The sequence below is a fragment of the Pararge aegeria genome, chromosome 19 (genome assembly GCF_905163445.1).
Source record: "Pararge aegeria chromosome 19, ilParAegt1.1, whole genome shotgun sequence".
In the NCBI taxonomy this organism is placed as follows: domain Eukaryota; kingdom Metazoa; phylum Arthropoda; class Insecta; order Lepidoptera; family Nymphalidae; genus Pararge; species Pararge aegeria.
Genome location: NC_053198.1, coordinates 8,398,009 through 8,414,628, shown reverse-complemented (window position 1 = coordinate 8,414,628; position 16,620 = coordinate 8,398,009). Strand labels below are relative to the sequence as shown.

At 33.3% G+C, this 16,620-nt stretch overlaps 2 protein-coding genes across 3 annotated transcripts in view; one reads left to right on the top strand and one right to left on the bottom strand.

Annotated features, from left to right (window-relative positions):
• Positions 1–6,463, bottom strand: part of LOC120631935 (steroid hormone receptor ERR1) — a 50,280-nt gene extending 43,817 nt beyond the window's left edge. The window contains exons 1-3 of the mRNA XM_039901639.1: positions 6,207–6,463; positions 5,655–5,713; positions 4,270–4,400 (exon numbers count right to left, since the gene is read on the bottom strand). The gene's annotated coding sequence lies outside the window, so the exon portion shown is untranslated. The remainder of the gene's footprint in view (positions 1–4,269; positions 4,401–5,654; positions 5,714–6,206) is intronic.
• A 441-nt stretch (positions 6,464–6,904) lies between these two features.
• Positions 6,905–15,275, top strand: LOC120632302 (transmembrane emp24 domain-containing protein bai). Of its 2 annotated transcripts, XM_039902143.1 has the most exons (6): positions 6,905–7,227; positions 7,980–8,100; positions 8,521–8,591; positions 9,145–9,150; positions 13,352–13,478; positions 14,760–15,275. In XM_039902143.1, the coding sequence occupies exons 1-6, from the start codon at positions 7,051–7,053 to the stop codon at positions 14,879–14,881; spliced, it is 624 nt and encodes a 207-aa protein (XP_039758077.1). In that variant the 5' UTR covers positions 6,905–7,050; the 3' UTR covers positions 14,882–15,275. The 2 variants fall into 2 exon arrangements, with proteins under 2 accessions (XP_039758077.1, XP_039758078.1); XM_039902144.1 differs by lacking the exon at positions 9,145–9,150 and having other exon boundaries at positions 14,760–14,897.
• Positions 15,276–16,620: the final 1,345 nt, after the last annotated feature.

The following is a 16,620-nucleotide window of genomic DNA, read 5'->3' as shown; positions in this document are numbered from 1 at the left end:
TTAACCGTCCAGTTCTTGGATGTGTAAATATTGCATTTAAGTTAAAATTTCGTTGAGTTGAACAAATACACACAAAAATTATTTATTTTAAGTGTGTCAATTTTTATAAGCACTTTTGAACGGGTGGAAGTTGGATTTCTTCTTCCTGTAAGGTGACTTGAATTTTCGTCACAGATAAATGCCATTCTAAGCTAGATTATCAATACGAGATTATATGCAAATCAATAAAATGAATCCTTTTGATAAAAACAGTAATGGATTTGGAGTATTTATATTTGATAAGAAGGTGCTGGCACGTTGGAAAGTTGGAAGGACTGGCGACTAAAGCGACGCGGGGAAATAAGAAGAAAAGGATAGGGTGAAAAGAGTGACATCGGGCGTTTGGGATGATTTGGCGAGATTTTAAAAAGGAAAAAGGAAAAAGGGAAACGAATATATTAGTGAAAGAGTAATTATTTTAAGACTCTAAATTAAAAGGATATTGTTTGCGTAATTGACAAAGTATATGATAGTGTATTCTGAAATTGGTTTTTATTTGGACTGGAATATTTTTACATTTCTAACATAAATATAATATTTTGTGTGAGATGAAAGCCAAAGCCAACTGCTTTCAAGGAACCCTGAGAAGTTAATCAATTAATTAAAGCACCATATACTAGATGGTAATGTTTGGTATATTGGTATTGTTTTGAAACATCGTTTCAACTAATGCATTGTTATAATTTTGATAAATTTGCTTTTAAAATCCTTTACAAAGAAAGCATGACTTCACTCAACTTCACAAACGCATTTTTTTGGCTTCCCCAGATTATATGCAAATGTCACTTATGTATTTAGATCCGTACCTAAGTTAAGAATAAGTTTTTTTCTTGCTTAAACTAACGATTTATATTCATTTTCGATTACTACAGGTAGAGTTTTTGAGACGGTCATCGTTTGACAGCTAAATGAACCCTTTGACGCATTAGATGTTGATTTTTTCCTTGAGTTTTTCGTACACATTAAAGCCTTAACATTGATGCTAAACAAATTCAACTATTTTCAATTTTCTTTGCAATCTACTGGTAGATTTTATGTCCAGTATGGCAATTCTGTCGCACACTAATCTCTTACTAGACTAAATGAAACAATTCTAACGACAGTTCTACGGAAACAACTTGTGAAAAGGTTAGTACGTACCACTTTTTTAAAAGCCAATAGTAGTATGTTGGAAACATTGATCAACTAAGATTTTGGAAATGAAAGTATAATCCTGAATTTGTCACACACAGTCCTTCGCAGAATGCCTAAAGTCAAAGTCAAGACTTTCTTAATTTGCAGTAATAGTAGACACTTTTGTCACAGTGTGACAGTGCCATTTTTGCATTGCAGTAACTCAATACTGATACTGGATTATTGATGATGGTGATCATTTTCCGAGCTTCGGCCGTCGAGGGTTCCAAGCGGGCCCTTTAGGACTACGAGCACATGAGCCCCTTGTTAATAAGTCTAAAGTTATCCGTAACCCATTTGACTTAAATTTAAATACTGCTGATGTTATGGTTGTCACCGCGTATATTATGAAGTTTTTACTACGACTAAACTACTTCAAAAAGTCCAACCCTCCCCTCAATATTACTTAGCTCCGAAACCGAAGCATCCTCAGGAGATGTTGACTTTACAATGAATAATTGTTAAGACTTTGCAATGAATAATTGTCACTTTACAATTATTCCTAAACATAAACATCTCCTGAGGATGATCCGGTTTCGGAGCAAAACGTGCGTAGTGGGCACATTGCCGAAGATCTGTTTGGTGTGGAGTATAAGGATTGAAGAAATTATAAATTACACCATACAGATTCTCCTGCTTTTCCTGGATTATAGCAAATTAAGATTAATTTTCATAACATATCTTGGATTTCCGCAAAGTAACGCCTGCTTCTATACGATGGTTTATTCAGTAAAACTATTATGCAGGGTTCCTTATAACAAAAATATACGTGCATTAAGAAAACCATTTTATAAAGAGAAACGAATCAGTGGTTGAAGGTTTGTAATTTAGTTTGATAAAATAGTGAGCTCTAATCCTGTTCCTTAAATTAAAATTTATGAGGCAGCAATCTCGAAAGCAAAATGAATAGAGAGCAGAATAATTGTTTTAAGTTCAATTATATCCATGGGATTCCACATTATGACGTTACGGTTGTTGAAGTTTTTTTATACAATATATTTGAACTTTATTGTACGAGGTAAAAGTGGGTCAGTAACTGTACGCTATTTTTCAATTTAATTACACTTTTAAACAAGGTTTTTACAATAAACAGTTACAAGTTTGAGTTTATGTTTTAAAAGTAAGTTTACTTTAATATATTATATTCTTTCTTCCCACTGTATAGTGTATTCTCCTTGTTTGACTAATCCATATTAATCTGAACTATTAGAAGAACATCACACCTTTTTGAAGCAATTTGTGATATCCCTATTACTGAATAGAATATTTAATAATAAAATACTTATTTGAATATGAAAAATTATGGTCTAAGGCTGAAGTTATTAAAATATCACTTGCTTCAACGGTGAAAGAGAAAAACATCGCAAAGAAACCTGCATGCCTGAGAGTTCTCCATAACGTGCTCAAAGCATTATATTGAAATGTGCTGTCGTCCTTAATACGAAAGTTAATTTCAGAGCATTTCTATCCTCCCTTATGGGGCCGAAACGTAGACACTGACCAACCATCAGCCCGCCCAAAAATTCTGCGTCTTGGTTGAATTTTAGAGTATTTACGGCGTACAATTAAATGCGTAGAGTGAGGTGCCCTCGAGCATGATTGAAGCAACTTATGTACGCTTACCTTACCCTAACTCAATCTTCTTTTATTTCTTCTTATTGGACTACCTCATCTACTGCTGGACTAAAAGCTTGCGGGGGGGGGGGGGGGGGGTTTGTTTGGTGATCACAATAGTTGAAAATAGTAGCACAAAGGTATAGTCGCCTCATAAGACAGTGTTCTGATCAGCACATGGCACATACAGATTACGTTCATGTAACTATCTACAAGTTGTTAATTATAAAATCAATATTAAAATAACATACTGCTGTCTAATTAGCTCTCTCTGTACATAGCAATAAAAAGTAATTCCAAGAAAATAATAGCTGTACGTACATAATACGTTTTTTTAGAAATACTATCGCACTTTCATTAAGATGTTCCGCCATCTATTTTAATTAAAGGTAAACTCAGTATTTTGCTGCGTGTTGAACAGTATTTGCTCTGAACAAAATCTTTGATAAATAAGAATAGATCTTTCAATAATTCGTCCAAAAACCAAATCATTACCAAATCATAGAATATGCCTACTAATTACCAACCAAGGACCAAGAATGAACTGCGTATATTAGACAATAAGTTATAAGCACAACCGTAAAACCATGTTAGAACGGATATACGATACCTACCGATAGGTGAAGATTTGCTTTAATTATTTAAAAAAATTCTACTAACAAGTCGGCAATAAAATGGTGCTCTTTTAACGTTTCGGCACCAATAAGATTGTGCAATTTTGTTCAATGACCCGATTCATAAACATAAATATATTAATTATTATTAACCAGACAGTTTACAAATTTAATGATACATATTTAAAAAATTTAATGTTAATAACTCAATAGTGCCCATTTTGTTTCACACTGATCTCTAAACTAAACTAAATCAGGTCAACAGGTCTTAAAGTATTGTCATCCTTTTCAGCATGTTCTTTATGGAAAAGGATAGCTCTACATTTAATCTATGCCTCTGATTTTGAAATCTTACACCTTTAGCTCTTATGACTATTATTTCTACCATAGCATCAACAAAACGTGGTTAGACCCCCATAAAGGTGGACAGATCACATCAAACCAGTGGCTGGGAGGCACTGGACACAAACTTCACAAGGCTGCGGTATTTGGGACTCTCTACAAAAAGCCTCCGTCCAGCAGTGGACACCCATTGATTGAAGTGATTACAAAGTTGATGTTAACCAAAATAAAACAAAACAAAATGTTTGTTGTTCATGCACTATATTGTTCAAAACAGTGAAACTGGTTTTGAAGGGTTTCTCAATATGGTTAACCCATTTATTAGATCATTAGGAGCAAAGATATTACCCCACGAATTGCAGAGAAGACATTTTCAGTTTCCTAGTTTTGGTTTACAAAGAGTTTTCAAGAATACTTTATTACAACACCAGTTAATATAATATACATATAATATATTAACTGGTACTTTTTGTTTTATGGTACTTACCTCAGCCCTATGTCACCAATTGTTCACTAGGAGGTTATGTCCATTGAAATGGTATTGCACCATTTCTTGTTCCACACGGTATTCAAAACGAACATAGTTTGCAGCAGAGGGCTGCATATAGTCAAGTGCGCCTGAAATATAAGAAAGTAGTTTTTCAATCGAAATTTTATAAACAAAATTTTATCACCCACCATATTGACAATTCAAGATTAGTGTTATACAGAACTCTGAAAATTTGGTAATTGAAATTGGGTAATTAACAATAATGATTATTGTGTCCATGTGCTTTTACCAGTATATGTAAAAATATGAAAAGTCAAAGTCAAAGTCAAAGTCAAAAATATCTTTATTCAAGTACTACCACAGGTGGCACTTTTGATGCGTACATAAGAACCACACGGTAGTGAGATGATGGCGATAACCACATTCGTAAACTTAAAACTAAAGCTACGAGGGTTCCAAACGCGTCCTGGTCTAAGAAGAAGCCCACAACAAACTTAGCCGGGTGTTTTTTTTTTTTTGTTATCACCATCTCACAATGTCATTTTAAATTATTAGAAGAGCAACCTGGTTAGAGCAATAATTTACACCCAAGCTTTTTTATCGTTTACGTAGTCCTTTATACTATAATAGGACTTTTCTATAAGCTTACGTTTAATACAAACTTTGAACTTTTTAATAAATATCAGCAGCTAACAAATTTGAAGGAAATTTGTGTAACTGATATGAAAACTCCCTTTAATTAACATGAAGCAAGCTTATTATCAGAGATATATAAAATTGTTTCCTGCTATTTCTAGTCTAAAGATTACCAGACAGGCAGGATATTTTAATGTAAAACAATTTTTTTGATTTTGCTCTTCGATATTTAGTGCGGATGGGTGAGTTAGATGGCGTTTTAATTATTTACTAGCTTTTGCACGTGGCTTTACTCATTCAATTTTTTATTTCGGAAATTTTCACTACAGAGGTTTAATAAAAAGTCTTGCTGCTAATAGAAAAATATGAACGTAAAAAATCAGAAACTTTCAAATTTTTATCCCCTATTTGATGCCTTTGGAGTGCGAATTTTTAACATTTCATTTCTTGTCGAAAATGTATTTCTATTTTTAATTGAAAACCTAAAATCAAAGTTTCAGGGATGCAACTTGAAAAATAAAATGGTAATGAAGGGTTTCATACAACTTTCATCCCCCATTTTACTTAGCAGAAGCCTACATTATGATAATATATATGTGTGCAAAATTTCAGCCTGATGAGTTACGTGGTTAGAGCTGTGCATTGATAGATTAGTCAGTCACCATTGCCTTATATATATATATATAGATAAATTATATTAAGTTACTACTTAAAAGCACAAAAAAGTACCATTTTGTAAAATTTACCTGATTGCCTTACTCCCTTGATATATTATATTTTATCTCTTTTCCCAATTAATGTAGCCCTAAAAGTAGAATAACAAGCTTTAAAAAGATTTTAGCATAACAATTAGATAACTCATAAAGGGAACATGATGTGATAACAGCTATTGTATTTAAAAAGACATAGATATTATATATATAAGTGCCAAACAGCTAATCAATTTTGCAGAATACTTGAAAAAGAATAGATACAAAAGAAAGAAATAACCCGCCAATGTTATGTATATCAGTTATAATTTATATATTAATAATATTGTCCGTTTGAAACTTATTTTAACAATATCCAAGCATAAATCATATTGCCCTGTTGCTGCACCAAAGAAGGGAAACAAACATTCACCAGCATATTAACAATATGCTAGTATGTAATATATTAGGTGTTTTACACAATATTGCTTGAATTTATATTAAATCAGGCCTTTTCTCAGATAGTAAAATTATATTTTTTCAGGGTTATTTAACTTATTATATAAACACAATAAATACTTCAATGAAACATTTAATAGTTCCACTTACAGTAAGAATATCGATAGTTTTAGGTAGATAACATTGAAAACCACACAAATATTACAGTTTGTCCAATTATATATTAAAAATAAAGATATTTTATCTGTCAAAATCCACTCTGAATATTCCAATATTTACGGTTTATTTCTTGTATCTTTTTACTTCACTATGAACTTATACAACGTTTCAAAATATCTACTATCTCAAAGACACAAAATGCAAATTAAGTTTCAAAAATATTACACGAAATTAGTTTTAAAACTTGTTTTTCATAACAAACCAGGTTAGAAAATTGACGTTTGCTTTTTTAAAAAAAGCTGTTCCGTTCGTCTATGGATTTACATTCTAGCACTTTTAACATTAGATAAATAATAAAATTCAATAAGTAAATAAATATACTACAAGACTTCAGGACTTTGGATTTCAGAAAAATAAATAGCTTTAAAATAAAGAAAAAACAATAAACTTGAACTATTTGGGCTGAGGGCAATCACCATTAAAGGGGTTGTGGTGGAACCATCAAAACCATCAAATTGGTTTTGGTATATTGTAAACCAAACTAAATAAATTTTCTATTACTTTTTTATATCCTCTCTGTAAAAAGCTAGAACCTATAACCGCAAAGCAAATATACACAAAGTACCAAAGAGGGTAGAAACACTGCGGAACCTCAAATATCTACCAACTTCAATAGTGGCAACATTATCTTGCTATTTTTTCATGCGACGACGTTTCCCTTTTTTCGGGCCAACTCATCGGTCTTTTTGACACCGAAATATGTTTGTTTTCACATTAAAAAAGTTATGAATTGTGAATTAACTATCAAGCAAATTTAAACGAAAACATTTTCGAAATGGAGGTGCACTATCTCGTATTATTTTTGAGTATTTTATGGCAAGGCTGCGACGCTCTAACGTGGAGCCTGTTGCCGAATACACAGAAGTGTTTGAAAGAGGAATTGCACGCTAATGTGCTTGTCGCAGGAGAATATGCGGTAACAGAAGTCGGAGGACAAAGAGTTGACTATATTGTAAGTTTTAAGTGGCGTATGAGCTTAAAGATATGTGTGATATCCTCATTATGAATATTGTAGGTCGTTTCCATTGGAATGGGAATAATTGCAGGCAGAAAACATATTACGGCGCATTCTAGCATAAGAATAAGGGACGACCTCCTTAGTCCAGCGGTGAACGCTATGGTTTAAGTTAGAGGTCCCAGGTTTGAATTTTCTAATTCTAAATTTTTCTAGTCTAGTGGCTTTTTATAACCCTACCGATCAAGACGTGTCCTTAAGTGATTTAACGTTCCGGTACGATGTGATGTAGAAACCAATTAGGGGTATGAGTTTAATATAACTGCCATACTCTCTGCCATTACTGCCATATTAGGTTATTCCGCTACCATCTCACACTGCATCATGACTTACCATCAGGTAAGATTGCAGTAAAGGGCTATCTTGTAGTGAAATAATAAAAAAAAATGGACATTAGATACAGAGAACCTCATTTCTATCCTATTGAAGCATGTTTATTTCTGTCTTAGGGTTGTTTGTTGGCAAACCAAACAATCACCTAAAAATTCCTAAGCTTTGTATAAAACTTTTTCGATATATATGGAGATAACTTCAGGTACATTCCACACACAGAAAGCTTAACACCCTTCAGGTTGTTGCACACAGCATTTCTAGGAAATGTTCCTTGCATTCCCTGCTAAGTGTTACCATCTAGTGGGCACTCTGCTAGGGCTATGGTAATTTCTAAATATTATTAACATTTTTTACAGGTGCGTGATTCAAAGGGTCATATCCTAGCTACAAAAGATCATGTGACAAAAGGGAAATTCACATTTGTGACTGAAACATATGACACATTTGAAGTTTGTTTCATATCAAAAATACCTCCAGGTATGTTTGCACTATTTACTTTCCTACACTTTCCTTTTATCACAATTCAACCTGTATTGTAAAAAAGATAGCCCTAATTTAAGGTGTATCAATATAGTTTGGTTTATCTACTCAGTATTGTAAATTCAGCAATTCTGAAATAAGATACATTGCTTTAACCTAGGCCCTAGGTTTCAACCATTTCCAACATTTCTATGTTCGGATCTGTTCCATTCAATAAAATTGTCTGTGTTCCATTAAAAAATAAGCTCTTTAATTAAGAAAGGGTATATAGGTAAAACTATGGTAAAACCACTACTGCATTCAACCCATGGTTAATGGTTAGTAATCCATGAAAAGCTGATGTAGAATGGACATCTATGCCACATCTATGCAAAACCATGTAACATGCATAATATTAAAGTTTGCATTTATTTCCAGAACATAGAGGAGTTGCACAAGATGTAACTTTAGATATCAAAGTAGGCATTGAAGCAAAGAATTATGAGGGAGTAAGTATATTTTCTTTTAATTAAGAAAAAAAATTTAATTTATAAAATATTATTTTTCTATTCATTGATAAATTAGATGAAGAATTTTTTTCACAAGGTTTTTCACATAGTAGAATAAAGTTTATCACAGATTATTGCAAAGGCTTCAATTTATAAATGTATTAACATTTTTGTCTCAATAAAGTAAAAAAAACTTACAGACACTTTTAGTATGTCCTCAGCAATCTGTGGTCCTAACCTATTGCATAAAATGCCCTTCTCACAAAAGGTGGCTTCATGACATCTGTTATATCAGTGATTCAATAATTACAGAAATATTGCGTAGGCTGTGTAAGTGACATCCATTGTCAAATGCCTGATTGATACTACTATTACATTGGAGTTCAAAAACAATTTTATTTGGGTCACTTTATGTGAGAAATGGCTAAATTATTCACTTTAGGAACTACTATAACTTCTCAAGATGTATTTATAATTATGTTTATACTCATACATATTTTATCTATTTTTTTTATCGGTGACTCTTCTATGCCAATCTGCATCTATCTACTAGAAATGGGTAATTTGTGTGGACTGAAATGGTTTTCCCCCACCTTACTAATAAAATATAACACCGGAAAATTGCCTGCCATTATTACTATGCTATATAACATTGCATATAATTATTTGCATGACATAATATAGTAGGTATGTTGAACAGTTGATGTAATAATAATTATTAAAGTTTGAAACTTCGGCTGAGCAGTATTCATGTTTACATTATCAAATAATCTATTTTTCAGCATTAGCTAGATCATTCTAAATGTAATTTCGAGAGTTTAACTGCACTGTACTGGGCTGGTTGGTGACTTAAACTGATCTACTAGTGTGAAATAGTCAAAAATTTTAAAAACTTCTGTCATAAATAGAATAATATTTTTAATAATTTATTAGCGTCTGTGCCAAAATCATTTTAACATAGGTTATGGTGCTTCATTTCGATTACATATAGATGCAGTGCCGGATTAACCACGTAGCAAGAGTTGCAAGGTTGCTACGGACCCCGCGCGAAAGGGGGCCCTTCATATTTAATACTGCTCATCTCTGCCTGACTGACTGACAGACACGCACACAGACATCACCTATAGTAATTTACTAAACTATTAATTACCCACAAAATTGTAACCTATAGATAGCAAATACGTCTTGTATTTAAGATACGTATTGAATATTGAATTGTATTTTTACCACTTTATACTTAAGAACCCATAGCAGATCAAGGGCTCTTTTAAAGAATTTGCTACGGGCCCCGCGCTTTCTTGATCAGGCACTGTTTAGATGGTGGCGAGCCAGTTGTGTAAATATATTTTTCAGCAAATACCTATGTATTGCTAGCAAGTTACGAAACCATAGAGTTCCACTGTATTATTTTTTTTTTAATTAATTTTTAAGATGAATTTCATTATTCTAATGAAATTTTAGGGTATTAATTTGTTTGAACGGAAAATTGTTAGGTCATGTGCCAGGAGTAAAGGTATTCATTCACTAGTAGCACTGATGTCAAAAGATGGTTCCAATCTCGTTTCAATTATTCCAGTAGCCATCTATCTATAGGTTCAAATGTCATTAGGGCAATGCTAAGCCAGTTTGCATTAATTCTGCCATATTTGTTTTATTTTCTGTTGTGCTTTTTATTTATTTTATTTCAAAGTGGTTGGAATAATTACCTATATATATATAAACTGGTTTAATCTGTCAGGCATTTTATGCTTTCCAAAATATATATATCGCTGCATCAATAGAAATAGGAGTTATTTAAGAAAATAAATTGTAGTGTGTCAGGATTTCGTGATAAAAGCTGAAGCTAGAGAAGCTATTTTACTAGTGGTTATCATTGAACAAACTTTAAACTGAATTTGTTTTTTTTAATAATCCTAAATCCATACGAAATATGAAAAAAACAAAAACAAAAAACCACACTTCGTGGCAAGAACAATTAGTCCGGTCAATTTAGACATTCGAAGTTACATAAAGTCCCAACAAGCTGAATTTCTGTGAAGTTGTTTAAAACATAATTAGAAACAATGTCTAGAAGTTCCCCATCATTCCCCTGTAAGGAAAAAATTTAATTCAAGGTCAAAGGTAAAAAAAATGAGTTTTTCACGATTTTCAGCAAAACGGTAAGTTTTATCATAAAAGTACCTTAAACAAAAATTTTAGATCATAAAATTATCTATAAAAAATGTATCAATACTTTTTTTCTTACGAGCCACCGTTTCTGAGATATAACGATTCAAAAAGTTATAAAAGTTGTTATCGTCATAATATGCACACGTTTCCACGCCACCTATGAGGTAGTGTACTTAGCGCGTTTTTTTTAACGTGGTTTCCCCCAATCCCCCATACGCTCAGCTCTTAGGAATTCTTTAACAATGGAAACCATACAAAAATATTGAATCCAAATTTTTGCAGTTGGTCCTCGTTCCTCATATTCTTTTAGTTTTTGATTTAATTTATCAAGTAAAGCTCCAGATACTTCATCGTCATTTTCAATATCATTGTATGAAAGAGTATTACCTAATATATGCTCGATATTTACGATTAGATCTGCATCCATTATGTCATTCATTTCAACTTATTTTAATATTATAATTGCCAAAGTAAGCTGAAGTAGTGTATGAGCTCGAACAGCTCTTGCGTAAGCATGACCATTCAGCATTTTTTCTAATGATTTTGACGCATAGATTTCTGCTAGTACTTCTTTCATGCCGCTTCCTTACATGATATGACCAATTGTTCCCATAAAAGACATCAGTAAATGAATCCTCCAAGTCTGATGATGATTTTTGATAATTCAGAGCCCTGAGGTGCGGCTGATACAATTTCTCGAGCTTTAGCATACAGGGGCTGGTCGAAAGTCACGATGCATACAGTGTGGCCATACCGTTTTGCATTCTCTAATGCACAAAGTAAAGTCGTATAGATAGTATTATAGTTACTGGCTGGTTGGTGAATAAATGGTAAAAATGAAATTTTAGATTTAGAATAATTCGTATGATTATTTGTTAAACGTTCAATAAAACCATTCCAACCGGGTAAAGACTCATTTTTCCATTTTCCATAAAACCATACTACATCAACTTTTTTGAGAAACGATACTGTTTCAGTTCCATAAACAAAATCTTTAACATTTATTTTACTGTAGCCTACTACGAAGTTACACTGGCTTAAAGATTTAGGGACTGGGTTTAATTTTACCTGATATTCTTGTAGTTAAAACTTATGTATATTTTATATTGTAAGTATAAGTTACAATGACCGATAGAAAAATATTTAAACATTTAATATATAATATATATATAAAAAAAGTATTGATACATTTTTTATAGATAATTGTATGATCTACAATTTTTGTCTGAAGTACTTTTATGATAAAACTTATCGTTTTACTGAAAATCGCGAAAAACTCATTTTTTTGACCTTTGACCTTGAATTAAATTTTTTCCTTACAGGGGAATGATGGGGAACTTCTAGACATTGTTTATAATTATATTTTGAACAATTTCACTGAAATTCAGCTTGTTGGGACTTTATGTAACTTCACTCTCATTTTTTGGTCTAAATTGACCGGACTAAATAGACAAATTAGGTTAAACAAGTTGCCTGGCGAAAATCGAGGTGAAAGGTAAATGTATGCCTAGGAATCTTTGACTAGGCGTTACTTAGACATTGCTTATGCCAGTTTTCACTAACGAATGATAATCGTTAGTGAAAACTGGCATAAGACTAGGATTGTAAAGTCAAAATTTGAACGTTTATTGGTCGTTTAGCCAACGCAATCGATTAATTTGCGCTGTCGCCATAGCCTAAAGTCAATTTTTTCTTACCTGTCTTTTAATGCAAAAAATATTTTTTTTTACTTTTTAGTGTAAATTCTCTTTCAAATTGTTTGGAGAATAATAAAAACGCACTTACACGAAGAGATTTTTTTTTATTTATTTTATTTATTTCATCCTACTATTTTTTTCATATTTTTAAAGCACACTTTTCAGTTTCAAACATATAGATTACATTGTAGGAAAAGTTGTAGATAAAACGGAGTGTAGTTGCGACATCCATAAATACTTAGGTGAATAATTATAAATGACGCCTTATCTAAATAATCAACAGTTTAACACAGGTTCTAGTAGGAATAGAACTTTTTGTGGCAGGGCTCGAAGTACTACCATGCTTATTTCCACCGGTGTAATTAAAGGCATGAGGCTTAACATTTACATCCAAGGTTTATGGACGCAGGGTTGCACTTTGTAGGACTTGTTCCTTGCGTGCCCTGCAAAGTGTTGCTCTGTTTAGATTCGAAGACGGTTTTTCACATACCATAAGGCGGGCCATCGGCTTGGTCGGTCAATTAAAAAAAAAAAAAAAAACTTTCAACGAGCTGTTGCCCACAGCTTTGATATTTTGTTTTTCATGCATCCTGCGTGAACAGTACATTTTCCCGGGATAAAAAACAGCCTATGTGTTATATATGTATATAGATAGATTATACCCTGGAGGTATAATCTATCTCCATTCCAAGATAAAAGTTCAGTCAAATTGGTTCTGTAGTTTTTGCGTGAAAGAGTAACATCCACCCATCCATCCATACATCCATACAAACTTTCGCATTTATTATTAGTAGAATACAACGATCCAAGACGTTAGACGTGTAAGTAAATATTAACCATTAATAAAAAAAAGCTCCACAATCGCATACTAAAATTCATAATCTTCTCATACAGATTGCCGAAGCTGCAAAATTAAAACCTATGGAGATGGAGCTAAAGAGATTAGAAGATTTATCAGAGGCTATCGTCCAGGATTTCACATCCATGAGAAAACGAGAGGAAGAAATGAGAGACACTAACGGTAAGTGCTGTGCTTCTTTAATAGTTTTAAATGACAATGTGAGATGGTGTTAACAAAAAATGTTGTGGGCTTCTTCTTAGATCAGGGCGCGTTTGAAACCCTCGTAGCTTTAGTTTTAAGTGGTCGAACTTAGTTATCGCCATCAACACACTTCTATGTCATATTTTACGTGTAATGTACGCGTCAAAAGTGCCATCTATGTGCCTATTTGAATAAAGAAATAATTGACTTTGACTTTACTGCGATCACCAGCCCGCCCAGCGTGGGTATGGGCAAATCCTCCAGTTGGGAGAGGACTTTAATTCAGCTGTGGACTGTAATAGGCTGTCGATGATGATAAGTGCAAAAAGTATTAACTGACACAAAAATCTATCTTAATAGAAAAAAGGTTAAGAATTTGCTCCTACGCTTCCGTAGTCAACGAGAAACCATTGACGTCAGATCATAATACAGTTTCCACCAGCCCTCCTCTTCCCCGCCGGTGTCTACTAGGCGACGCAGAGAATTTAACTTCAAAGAGCAGCAGTGGCGTGCACTTCATACATGCACAAAAGCACTGTCTACCCTAAAATTTACATGTAACTGGTATAAGAGGATTTCTGCCGTTTTATGCAATTTACCTGCTGTATGCATACCCTGGTAAGAAACCCAGTACACGCCACTGAATGCGAGGACCAACCCTACTGCCCAGCGTGGTGATTGTGGCAAACCCTCCAGTTGGGAGAGGCCTTTAGTCCAGCAGTGGGATCTCATATGGTATTAATGTTGTATATTAAATAATTATCTGTAAGAATATTAAAATATTTTTTTTGTATTTTCGGTTGAAGGATTATTCACGCTAGACCGTGGTGGGAAACGGCCGTAGCCCGGTCAACTACGGTATAATTGCGAAAGTTGTTTGTTTCTTTTTTAATTAGTCCTTTCTTAACGCCCTACCTGAACAACCAATCGACTTGATTTTTGGCTAAGATTTCGATAAAAGGACGGAGAGTAACATACTTTTTATCCCAGGGTTCACACAGTATCTGTAAAAAACCGTAAAAACGTGTGCAACAGCTAGTGTTACGTATATTTTGTATGGACACAATGATTTGTAATATATGTATATAAGATTTTGTACGCTATACAGCTCGGTTTAGCATACAAAATATATGTAAATTAGTTGACTGTGCTACGGCCGATACTCGGCTTCGTCCCACCACTGTCTAGTGTGAGTCATTCTTAAGCCGGTAACAGTTCGATACGGCGAAACGTTTTTAAAAAACCTATTTCTTGTTACAGAGTCAACAAATAACAGAGTGCTATTCTTCAGTGTGTTCTCAATGCTTTGCCTTTTGGGATTAGCCACGTGGCAGGTGCTATATCTGCGTAGATACTTTAAAGCCAAAAAACTCATTGAATAACATTATTTTTATACTAGATATAGTCACACTGGGCTAGATATACTTTATGTTCCTCCAATTCTTCATTTACTATCATTAATCTTGTATAAAAGACCAAAATGTAACGGACAACAGTCCATCATAAATGTAATTCAATGGAAACTGATCGGTGTCGTCTAGGAAGTTTCAGATTTTCCTCATGAAATTGCGTATACAACGTGCATTTTCATAGCCCCAATGCTCGCACTGCATAAATATTATGAAATCTTTTCAAATTAATTTCGTACACATTATTTCCAAAATATAGGTACGAGGTATTCATCAAAGTATACAACTTGTAACGTATAAAGAAATAATGTTGAAGGGTGCATAAGTATATTTCATAAGGAATCACCCTGTAATAATATTAAATCGAAAGTCTATCATTTATTATTTTTTTTTAATTATTAACAATGCTTAAGAATAAATTAAAAAACACTATTAAAAATTTATAAAAAAAAAAACTTCCACCCTCCGCTTGCGGGGCTTTTGAATGCCCAAGCAACCGGTGGTCAGGGCTCCTGAGTGAGAAACCTCCTCACAATACGCGCCGTTTCAAGGACTACTGCCTTCTGTATCCGACCCTTGATCCAACAACCAAGCGAAAGCTTCTTGAGATGTTGGTCGAAGCTTTTCGCGAGAAGACCATTGACTGAAACGACTATCGGAACAACAACGGTCGACTCAACACTCCACATGGCGGTAATCTCGTGAGCAAGGTCCAAGTATTTAGATACTTTTTCCTTTTTTTAAATCGAAAGAAGAATATTTATTTTTCCATACAAACTAATTCAAATCATACTAAGTAGTTACTTATGACAACCTTATTGAAGATAAAAGACCGGCACGTGCATAGTACCTACGCTATGCAACGCGTACCCAATAAAGTGACAGGAGTCACTTGAATTTACTATTGCACGTTATGTTAGGGCTGTATTTGATTTCTTTAAATGGCAATGGCAAATTTCTATTGCAATGGTTTATTCAAAAGCTATAAGCATTTCGCTTTCACAGATAAGTCTCAGAGACAGCAGACATAATGTACCTCTAAAGCCTGTAAAGTATTATTTCGTTTATCATTTACACGTTGTATATGTATGTAACTAAGTGATTTTGAAATGTGTCCAAATGATCCTTTTAGTCAATTATCGAGAACATTTTGTGACATAACAGTAGTAAAAAAATATAAAATAAATTAACAGTGCAACGACAATACAACAAACTTTACAGTACTGTAGTTAGTAATGTTTTGCCATAACAGTATACGTACCGAAATGACATAAGGAAACTTAATAAACATACAGTCGAATTGAAAACCTTCTCCTTTTTTTTTTAAAGTCGGTTGAAAATATACCTACCCTTTGCAAATGTTCGTAAAACCCGAGCAAATAAAGAATACACTTATAAAAGGCGTCAACGTCGTGCTAACTCTTTCGCACGTTTTATGTAGTGCGAAAGAGATAGCACGACTTCGGCTGCCCCTTTTAAATATTTTATTTTAACAGCGCCTCGGGTTATACCAAACCTTTAGTTATTCTTTATTTCAAAGCGCTTCATTCAAACATTTTCTTTATGCATGAATATTTGACGTTGTTACGTAAGAGTTGTTGCTTTAAAAATAATTCCTGCATCACAATTTTAACCTGGTGTGATTATATCGTTTTTCTTAGATCTCGTGGCAATGTCACGTTGTATTGTATTTAAATAAAACATATTTCATT

Coding starts and splice junctions, on each gene's coding strand:
- LOC120632302 (XM_039902143.1), top strand. CDS start 7,051: ATGGAGGTGCACTATCTCGTATTATTTTTGAGTATTTTATGGCAAGGC. Junction 8,101..8,520: donor CATATCAAAAATACCTCCAG/GTATGTTTGCAC, acceptor ATTTATTTCCAG/AACATAGAGGAGTTGCACAA. Junction 13,479..14,759: donor AGAAATGAGAGACACTAACG/GTAAGTGCTGTG, acceptor TTCTTGTTACAG/AGTCAACAAATAACAGAGTG.